The sequence below is a fragment of the Curcuma longa genome, chromosome 4 (assembly GCF_044706935.1).
Source record: "Curcuma longa cultivar G26 ecotype Majalengka, Jawa Barat chromosome 4, ITB_CL_G26_1.1, whole genome shotgun sequence".
Taxonomy (NCBI): domain Eukaryota; kingdom Viridiplantae; phylum Streptophyta; class Magnoliopsida; order Zingiberales; family Zingiberaceae; genus Curcuma; species Curcuma longa.
In genome coordinates this window covers 11,688,108-11,699,497 of record NC_133864.1, presented here as the reverse complement: position 1 = coordinate 11,699,497, position 11,390 = coordinate 11,688,108, and the positions used below count along the sequence as shown (strand labels likewise).

General features: G+C 38.0%; 1 protein-coding gene and 1 pseudogene across 1 annotated transcript; one reads left to right on the top strand and one right to left on the bottom strand.

Annotated features, from left to right (window-relative positions):
- Positions 1-128: 128 nt before the first annotated feature.
- On the bottom strand, positions 129-3,667 carry LOC141826136 (ADP,ATP carrier protein 2, chloroplastic-like; annotated as a pseudogene).
- A 2,076-nt stretch (positions 3,668-5,743) lies between these two features.
- On the top strand, positions 5,744-7,240 carry LOC141827084 (UDP-glycosyltransferase 73C6-like). Its single transcript, XM_074714357.1, has one exon. It carries the CDS (start codon positions 5,744-5,746, stop codon positions 7,238-7,240), a length of 1,497 nt encoding a protein of 498 aa, XP_074570458.1.
- The last annotated feature ends 4,150 nt before the right edge of the window (positions 7,241-11,390 follow it).

Here is an 11,390-nt window from a genome sequence, read left to right as displayed (position 1 = left end):
GTTGATGATGAATGAAAAAAAGAAAATATATTAAAAAATGATAGAATTGTAAGAAATTTAATATTTGTGTGTGATTGATTAGGTGATGGTGAATGAAAGAAGAGCTTAACGTGAGAAAATATTAGAGAGACTGAAGAAAATAATTAAAGACTTTGCTTTAACTTCCAAATCTCTTGGCTTGAATACTTGCATCAGCCCCAGATGCTAAGAAACAAACACAAGGTACATTTGCACACATTGTAAAATAAGAATAAGAATAGTAAGAATTTAACAAGTAGCTGTTGTAAAAGTATCCAACTATTTGGCATACTTTCTGAAGAGCTAATTTGAGCCTTCATGTTATTTGTATATGATGCGATGCAACACTGATCTAATTTACCCAAGGCCTTCAATCTTTTATAGCTACTTGATCAGGTAATTTCACTGGAGGTCTCTGAGGATCAATTTGTGATTCAAAGGTGACCTGTTTGATGTGAGCCTTGTGCAGATTCTCTCAGTTTTGCATCGGCAAGCAACTCTTGGGTTTCTTCTTTCAAAGTTGCTGCTTCGATGGAAGGTGTGTTAGACTTTTCTTTCAGCAATTTCTCCTTCTCAAGCTGCTCCTTAGCCAAGGGAGAGAACTGGGAGTCCAAGGATCTCGCAGCACCTAGCCATGCAAGAACAATCACCAGAAGAATTCCTCCTAGATACGGAGTCGAGTTAGCTAAAGAGCCAAATGTCAAAATCATGAATTGCTGGATCAGGGCGCCTCCCGACTTTCCCAACGGGTTGCAGACGACATCGATAGCAGCCTTCCCTTTAACCTGTGGTTTATTTGAAGGAAACAAGCAATAACTGCATCAGTAAACTGAATATGAAAGCAATTGACACGAGAAGAAGCAATGATACTTTGCACCGTTGCAAGGAGCAGATCACAGCAGGGGAACTTGAATAGTTTATATACTAACAAAAAAAATTTATTTTTCAACAAATTGGAGTTAAAGATAACTAGAATGAAGTCCATTAGTGGATCAAAGAGAGTAACATCATGACATATGAACACTTTCAGAGTGACTTGCGAGCGACAAAAAACTTAAAATTTTTTGCATCACAATGACATAGAGGTTGATTTAGAGCACCAAGATCTCTGGAGGAGAAACTAAGTCTGATGTGTCTACGTCGGTAACTGAAAGTTCATCATCATATGATTTTTTTTTCTGAACCAACTTTTATCTCCAATACTAACAACTTTGTTACTAGAACAAGAAACTAATGGATTAAGTAAAATCTTTCTTAAACTAAGAGAATTCTTGCCATTTGAGATTAGGAAGAAGGTCTAGATAACACATCATTCGAAACAGATATGGCAAGTTCAGGATTGATCAAGTGAAGTAGCAATGCCTATCAAAGTATATGCACCAACCGATTTTTAAGATAAAGATACTTTACGAAAGAATGATCCAAACAACCTACACCTATACGCATATCAATACTTGGACCAATTTCTGAATTCTATCTAGTGATCGTAGAGAGATATGGGGATAACACTGACCTTCATCTCTTCATCCAAAGGAATGTAAGCCATTTCTTTGCAAGGATCAAACAAGCTGTATTTTGCACTCTTGCTGAAAATATTCTGTAACGCGCCCACGTAAACAGCGGCAAGCAGAGGAGTCAAACCAATACTTCCCAGTAAGGGAGCCAGAGGCTCACCGAACAAGATTAGTGAGAAAAATCCAACTCCTGTTAGAAGCAGAACTGTGGGAGTAACCATGGCTGCCACCCCCCAACCGAATTTTCGGAGAATCCACCGCCCTAGCAACATCATTGTAAATGTTGCAATACCAGTAGCAGTTGAGAAATCACCCATGAAAGATGAATACTCATTTGGACTAGGAAACTGCCAAAGAAGTACACACAGGTAAGCTTGAAGAAACTAGACCATTGTGAATTGAGTTCTACTAAACCATCGCACTAAAAGGTTACCTGTGCCTTTAGCTTTGATTTCCATGTGACTTCTACCAGGTTAATACTGATACCATATGCGACCACTAAAGTGGCAAGATCCCTCACATATCTAGAGGACAGCAAAACCTTCAGGCTCTCGTTCATCCCTAGCTTTGGCTTTTCCTACACAGACAATAATCAAGATTAATAACCAATGTCCAAACAGAATATGCAAAAGTAAACATGATTCTAGTGTTATTGCCGAAGCTAACCTTCTTCTTGCGGTCTGATCTTGGAAGCGATGGGTCGTTCACAATGAATTTGTTTGCACCCCAATATATTCCAGATATTACAAGCCCAAGAAGGACAACAATGCTCATCATTCCTTTCAGTGAAATTGCCCAGCCATCAACTCCTGGCCCCAAATTCTTACGTAGATTAGAGAAGTATTTTACTGTCCTCCCGGAGAAGATGAGGGCGATATTAGCTCCAAGTCCAAACAATGGGTAGAATTCTTTGGCTTCCTCAACAGTAGTAATCTGCAAGGCAAATAAGTTTTATGCCCGGCAATAATTCATTGAGCAAATACCAACATTACGATCACCGAATTCACAATATATAGTTTCTCTATAACTCAACACAGGAATAATGTGCACGATAAGAGAGAGCAAGACAAAGTTCATGGAACTATAAACCAGTAAATCTTAAATGAAAAGGGTTAATCAATGAATCTCAAAGAGAAAAAAAACTTCTGTTTCTTCATTGTCGGAACTGATAGTAGTCATCCATCTCATTTCGGAAGTTATAGATTGTGAATTGTATTAAAAAAAAAAACTATTAGTATATACTGGGCAGAAATGATCACATGTATACCAAAGGACATGCTCAATGGCAAATGACAAGATCAAAACAATTCCAGATAGAAATCACAGGTCACCTGATTGGCAAACCCCCAGAAGAGGACCGAGATGACCACACTGCCCCACAGCTCTGCCATGACGTAGAAGAGGCAGAAGCTCCAAATCCTCAAAATCGCAACGGGGCCAAGGAAGCTCGGGCCGAGCGCCGCCAACAGCCGATCTGCAAGCGCCGTGGGATGGATGGCATCTCGCATAGGGTACAGCAAGAAGGCAAATGCCCCAAAAAAGGCTATGAAGGGGAAGATCACGGTGTAGAACAGTGCCTCCTTGGACAGCACGTTCGACAGCTTAGTGTACAGAAGCATGAACCCGATCGCCATCGGCAGGTTCACCCAGGTCTTCAGGAAAGGTATGATCTCGGCGCTGCTCCCCTTGGCCGTCACCACGAGCACGTCCTTGGTGTCCCTGAGAATGGTGTAATTGAAAAGAATACAAAAGAACATGATCCCCAAAGGAACTATCTTCTTAAGGGTTGCAATTTCGACCCCCAACAGCTTAGGCTTCTCCGCCTCGCCCTCCACGAACCCGGCGTCTCCGGTGGGAACCGCGACGCCGGCGCTAAAAACCGGGCCTTTTTTCTTCTGTCTCCCATAAAGCGGAGTGGAAAGGAGCGGCCTTTGGGCAGCTGTCAACCTCGGGAGCGATGGAGTAGTTCTCTCCTCCGAGTTAAAGCCGAGGACCACCGGGGAGGCGAAACGGACGGCGGCGAAAGAGAGTCGGCGGCGGAGGGGTTGGCGGAAGGTGCGAGCTTGCGGTGCGGGAGGCAGCGAAAGGAGGCCCTGCGCCGCTGAGAAAACCCTCTCCATTCCAAGCGGCCGGCGCTGAGGAATTCAATAACGGAACCTGGAATCGTTATATTAACAGCTTTACCCCTCCAAGTAACAAGAACAGGATCCGTAGACGTAAGTCTTTGTGAATGTGTCCTCTTTTAAATATTTTTTCCCTTTGAATTTTTTATTAAATTATATTGATCCTTTTTTATTTTTTGGTTGAATTTTTATATTTTTTATTTTTTTATTTTTGATGATGATAAACATTCATCGGGACAATAAAGTAGAAGTTTTCATTGGTCGTATCTTTTATACAGCTTGTGATATGGAGTATCCTAACATTGTAGATGAGAATCGATTTATTAGATAGACTGCAGTAGAAAAACTTCAACCCATAACGACAAAGGAAGATTTGCATGAAATAACATTGTTATCGATCTTGACAATGTGTCGAGTTTACGTTCTACGACTCCATTTTGTCTTTGTGAAATGTGTCGTATCTTAAAAATAATCTTGAAATTAAATTGATTATTTAATCTAATTTATCCTCTTTAATTTATATTTTATCTTTTAAATATTTTTTCCCTTTGAATTTTTTTGATTAAATTATATTGATCCTTTTTTCCCATTTTTTGATTATGTTGAATTTTTGATATTTTTTATTTTTTTGAGAGTTGTCTTCTAAAGATGATGATAAACATTCAACAAAACCAGATCAAAGATACAATTTTATCACAACTAAACCAGGACAATAATTTTAGATTTAGTTTTCCTTCTTTTGTAGAGATAACAATTTCTCCGGTATGTGAAATAGGCAAACATTCCCCATTACCAACAAAAATAACATCCCTACCTTTGTAAGGTTTAGCATAGTTTAAGTTACCTACATCATTTGTCTTGTGTGAAGATGCTCCTGAGTCAATATAGAAACATGGATCACCATCACGAAGTGTGAGAGCTGCTAGTGCTTGAATTAAATCCTCAGACTGATATGAGCAATCAAACCTATGCCAACAGTCAATGACACTATAATTATCTTTTCCACAGATTTGACAAGTGATTTTACCAACGCTTTTGTTCGATGATGCTTGTTGTTGCTCGGCAACATAACTTCTTTTTGGAGAGATAGAGAGAGAAAAAAAGAAAGGGGATAATGAATATTACGATTTTCAAGGGGATGGCTCTGATACCATGAAAAATCTAGATGAAGTTTGTATTCATGTTTTTTGATACATCATATATATATATGCATATACTATATATGTGCAAGAAAAAAGAAATTAGAAACACAATGGAAAGTTAATCAATTTATCCAAATTCTTTCTCTTACCGCAGCAGCTAGTTACTTTCTTTGCTATGATTTGATTCTGACAGATCTTTGCTATGATTTGATTCTGATAAATCTTTACTATGATTTGATTTTGATAGATTTGTTATTGTAATCTTTGTTTTCAATCTTGTTTGATTTGATTTCTTTTCATTAATTTCATTATCAAAGGGACAATCAAACTCAACATTTCATTATTGAATTTGTTGAAGGACAATGAGTAAATTAGTTCAATTATTAAGAGCATCCACAACGCTAACCTATTATAACACCCTAATTTAATAATTAAAAAATAAAAAATAAAAAAAAAATATGTGGGGTGGGCCAGCCCACCCACCCCACTGACACATGAAACGCGTTCATGTGGAGAGAGAATAAAAGGATGTTATTAATGGTGACACATGAAACTCGTTCATGTGGAGAGGGAATAAAGGGATGTTATTAATGCGCTATTAATTAACATTGCAGATGCTCTAATGACTTATCATATTGGAGTTGCAATCCAACCATATTTATTATTATTTTTATATTTATTAATATAATAATTATAATAATATAGTACTATATTTTATCATTATATTTTACATATATTATCTCCATTCTATTAGAAATTATTAATAAAATATAATTATTTTCTCTTCTCTTTCCATTCTTCGTACGTAGCTGGCGGTTGCCGATGGTCTTTCTCGTCATCTTCCTTCCTTACTCTCTCTTTATATACCGGCCATCAGACACCTTCATCCTTCAATCCTCCATTAGCAAGCAGCCGATACTGCCAGCTTTCATTTGCCAATTCGAAGATGACCATTAACGGCGTCGATGGTGACCCTAAACCTCACTTTGTCCTAGTTCCCTTCCTGGCGCAAGGCCACATAATCCCCATGACCGACTTCGGAATCCTCCTCGCCTCTCGCGGAGCCACCGTCAGCCTCATCATCACTCCCGTCAACGCCGCGCGTATCAGAACCACCATCGATCGTGCCACCGCCGCCGGCCTCCCCATCCGCTTCGTCGAGCTCCGCTTCCCCTGCGCTGAAGTCGGCCTGCCGGAGGGCTTCGAGAACATCGACGTCTTGACGACGCAGAAGCAGACACAGTACGGGAAAAACTTCTTGCGGGCGTGCTTCCTTCTGCAGCGGCCTCTGGAGCACTACATCGAGCAGCAATCACCGCGTCCCAGCTGCATCATCGCCGACCTCTTCCAACACTGGACGCGCCACGTTGCGCGCAACCTCAGGCTCCCTCGCCTCACCTTCGTCTGTTCGTGTACCTTCACCCTGCTGTCCGACCACAACATTTGGCGTTCCAACGTGTTAGACAACGTCAAGGACGACAAGGAACCGTTCGAGATTCCAGGGCTGGAGCAAAGGATCCTGGTGACCAAGCCGGAAGTGCCGGGGTTTTTTGCCGGATGGGATGAGTTGAGGGAGGAGATTCGCCAGGCTGAGTTCGAGGCCGATGGCATCGTGGCAAACACCTTTGAGGCCATAGAGGCACCCTACATCACCGGCTATGCTGAGGCAATGCAGAAACAGGTGTGGAGCGTAGGGCCATTCCTGCTCGGTTGCACTCCGGCCATCAGCGATAAGGCTGCCAGGGGGAACAGGGCGGTCGTCGACGTCCCCCAATGCCTGAGCTGGCTCGACTCGAAGGAGGCCAACTCAGTGGTTTACGCCAGCTTCGGTTCCCAGACGCACATGAACCTGGCGCAGCTGACGGAGATTGGATCGGGGCTGGAGGCGGCTGGTCACCCGTTTGTGCTGGTGATCAAGGACGGCGAGAGGAGCCGAGATGTGGAGGAGTGGGCGGTGGCGTTGGAGGAGAAGGTCGGGCCGTCGAAGGCGTTGTTGATCAGGGGATGGGCGCCGCAGGTGGTGCTACTGTCGCATCCGGCGGTGGGGGCGTTCATCACGCACTGCGGGTGGAACTCCACGCTGGAGAGCATCACGGCCGGGGTGCCGATGATAACGTGGCCGCACTTCGCGGACCACTTCCTCATCGAGAGGTTGATGGTGGAGGTGCTCGAGATCGGGGTATCGCTGGGGGTGAAGGTGCCCATGTCGTGGACTGACCATGACAAGCAGGGGCCGGTTGTTCCGCGGGACGCCTTGGAGGAGGCGGTGAGGAGTTTGCTGGACGAGGGCCGCGAGGAAGGGAAGAAAATGAGGGTGAGAGTGAGAGAGCTGAGGGAGAAGGCCAAGGAGGCCATGGCCGAAGGGGGCTCTTCTTACCGAAACATGACGCATTTGATCGAACAGTGTGCGCAGAATGGTAAGGAGGGAGGGAAGAATCATTAACCAGTCAAATTTACTCCTAAATTTAAAAATAAAGAGGACGAATTGCACAAGAATTTGAAATAAAATCATGGATTTAGCAAAAGTTCTTTGTTCCCACTTGTGCAACTGAGAGAGCACATAAAAGCTCCCAACAATTTATTTGCTGGCCTTTTCTCATAGTTTCTATTTTCATGATAAAATTCAATGATTGATTAAAAAAATTAGTTTATTTGATTTTGATTTAATTAATGAGTTAGTGGATTTGATTATTAATTGTTTGCGAACAATTTTCATTCAGGAATATTTTTGATGAATTAGTCCTTTTTTACATGATATATGTCCTACGTAAATTTTATAATAAGTACAATTTTTTATTAATTTATAAATGCCATCATTTATATTTTTATAAATAATTTAATTTAATTATATGTTGTTATTTTAATTCTTGTTTTGAGTTTTATAATTTCATACTTTAGATTTGATTAGGGTGGCTGGCTATCCCCTCCCTTACATAGGGGTGAGCAAAAATTCGATTGGATATCCTCCCGTATGTAGGGGTGAGTAAAAATTAGATTAAACTGAATAAATCGATCAAATCAATCGAATTTAAAAATTCAATTTGATTATTTTAAAATTTTGATTATTTTTTCAAAAAAAATCAGTTAATTCGGTTTAGTTTAATTTCGATTTTAAAATTTCTTATTCAATTAAACTGAATTAACTAAAATAAAAAAAATAATTTATAAATTTCTAAGTAAGTAAATTTATCAATCCTTAACTAATTGATAAATTTTTTATAATATTTAAATAATTCAATTATTCTGATTAATTCAGTTGAAAATCGAATTATTAAGCCTTTTATTGGTTCGATTTATTCAGTTTTTATTTAAAAATTTGATCGATTCAGTTAGTTTAAAAAAATTTAATTCGATTCAATTGTGATGAATTCAATTCGATTTTAATAAAATACTCACCCCTACCCTTACAAGCTGCAGGTTGCATTAACATACAAATATTTTTATTAATTATTTATAATTATATGAGGTGAGTAATTAAATAAATATATTAAAAAATATTAAAAAAACACCCATCATATTTTTTAAATTAAAAATATTTTTAGTTTAATATTATTTTAGAAACTATTTAATAATTGTTATAATATGTTATATATATATATATATATATATAATAATCGGTTCCATTAACATACAAATATTTTTATTAATTATTTATAATTATATGAGGTGAGTAATTAAATAAATATATTAAAAAATATTAAAAAAACACCCATCATATTTTTTAAATTAAAAATATTTTTAGTTTAATATTATTTTAGAAACTATTTAATAATCGGTTCACTGGCGGCCGATTTCGGCCGGAATTCGGTCGGATTTCGGCCAAAATTCGGCCGGATTCCGGCCGAATCGGAGCCGGACTCCGGCCACCGCCTGCGAGTTGCGGTTCCAACGGGTTCGGTCCGGCGGCCGACGGTGGTCGGACGGCGATGAACGGGCGGCGGGAAGCGGCGAAGGTCCGAGGAGAAACACTGTGCAATCGGACGGCTCACGTTTATCGCGATCGCGGGCGGACGACTGAGATCTAGGCGCTCACGGGGCGTGCACTGGGTGTCGCTCAGAATAGCAAGATTGTATATATATATATATATATATATATATATATATATATATATATAATAGATATAACTGATATAATATATTAAAATAATTATTTTTAAATTAACTTGCTAAAAATAATACATATAGAGCACTTTTATATTATAAAATTCTTTATTAACTTAATCAAAAAATTTTACGCATTATTAAAATCATTAAAAAAATCAAATTCATCATAAATAACTTTTACAACATAATATAATAGTCGACGTTATAGCAATAACTTAATGGGTTTTAAACTATTATAATAATTATTAATTAATTATTATATTATTTAACAACTATTAAATGACTATTATAATAATTTTATTATAATTTTAATTTAACAACAATTAAATTTTTTCCTATTAGATAGAGTTGACTATATAAATTCGTCTACATTGGACTTTATCTCTTTATCTTTTATTATATCATCTTTTATATTTAAATAAATTTTATCTTATTTTTTAATTAAAAAATATATTAAACTTTTTTTAAAAAATATTCTCTACTAATTAGTATAGTTTTTTTAGTAATTTAGATATTTAATTATTATGATTCAATTAATTTTAAAAGTAATCGGTCTAATCCCACATAAATTCTTTTTAATCTTTGATTATATATCATTTATAATGCTTAATTGTCTAATCATTTAAAAAATAACTTATACTCATTTTAAAATAGGCTTATGATTTGAAATTGGCTTTACATCGCAAATCAAGGATAGTTTGGAGATTTCAATAAAATGCAACCGGTTTTGGTAAAAATTAAGTAAAGGAGCGTCTGGCAGTAAATTCAAAATGTAAGGGGAGTGTTTCAGAAAATTGCGAATTTTTTTTCACAAACAAAAACTATTTTCTTGGAAGTTTCGAGTTAAATTACCTGTATTTATAAAGGAAAGAAAGAATCGGAAAAAGGCTTTAAATCTGTTAAATTACTTGTATTCAAAAAGTCTGCCGCATCTCGCCCCATTTTTGGCTCTTTTGCCGAGAGAAAGCTTGACGGCGAGATCTAGTGCTCCAGCAATGGCGATCGAAATAGACCTTTGCAGTGATTATTGATTCGATCCTCTCGATTTTACGCTTGTTTTCATCCGAATTGGTGTAGGCTTGCGATCGGTTTCTCGTTCGTGTTTTTTGTTTCAGTTTTTCTGAATAAATTAAAATTAATGGCTGCGGTGGCGGACACGGTTGGGCGCGCAGGATGATCAGTTCATCGGCCGCCAGCCGGAGGCGTGTCGGAGGAATACCAGAGCGACGTGCGGAAGCAGCTTGTTGATTTGATTTCCAATCTGAATCCGGCCGCCAAGGAGTTACGTTCTTCCCTTCGAATTACACTGTCCCCGCTTCCGCCGCCGCCGGCGGCACTCAGAAACCCAACGGTCGGCTTTCTGCCGATGCGCCCGTTTTCGTGGCGTTCTGTGGTTCTTATGGAAAAGGAAGATAGCTAGTATTGCAAGCATTATTCCCACTGTCTGATCATCTCTGTCCATGATTTACAACAGGAGAAGGCCAACTACTGAGATTTATCTAGCAATTGCCTATCCTATTTGATCCGTGGGATAGATTCAAAAGAAGCTAATTTGAGCAGTCAGCTAGCTGTTGATGACCAGATGACCTACTAATTATTCATATATTGTATGTGATAATTTGCAATAGGCTTATCAGCCTTTGAAGCTTATTAGTTTCCATTTATGTCCTAAACCATAAATATAATAGTTGGTCTTTCAGCCTGCTGTTAATTCTTCTTTATATTTAGTAACGTGCAATTGATTATTATTCAGCTTCCACGTTAAAGCTGATCTGGTGCTAGCTATTTGGTGAATTATTGTAAATTCGAAATATAAGATTTGAAAGTCTAAAAATTTCAATCAATAACCTTAATAAATGTTTTAGGTTATCAAAGATTAAACTTTGTATCAAGCAATTTAATATATGCATAAATGATATATAGTAGTAGTATACAATAGACGATAATTCAAAATGGGGAGAAATAATATATAAAAAGTAGAAGATGGCGGTCCAATGGAGTGAATTTCTTAACAAGTTTGATTGCTAATAGCAAAAGACAAGACAGGGATCCAATTGTGAGTTTTTGGTAGCGAAAAGCATTGGCAAAGACGGTCGAAGAAATAAGCAATATGAATGATTTGATTGATGTTAAAAAGGGAAAGGAGTGTCTTCTATAAACTTAGTTATTAGTTAAAACTATAATTTTTTGTTGATATCACTTAGCTTGCTTGTTTGCCTACATTGTTGACTTATCCATTTAAATGATTATTTGTTTTACCACATTTTTCTGACTATTGTAAATTTGGTGTGCTTTAGGTAGTTGATTGTCATATTTGTGGTGATCCCCATTCAATTTTGCGGTTTGCCTTTGTATAGTTTAATTTCAGATGAGGGTGAGTCCCTAAATTTTAGTCCTTTTCATGGAGATACATAAGCTAGAGTGATGTGAAAACAATAGAATTAGTGGGTTTATATCGAATTGAAAAATTAATAGGCAAAGATTAAGAA

Bases quoted from the DNA above. Each gene is read 5' to 3' on its own strand.
- LOC141827084 (XM_074714357.1), top strand. From the start codon at position 5,744: ATGACCATTAACGGCGTCGATGGTGACCCTAAACCTCACTTTGTCCTA.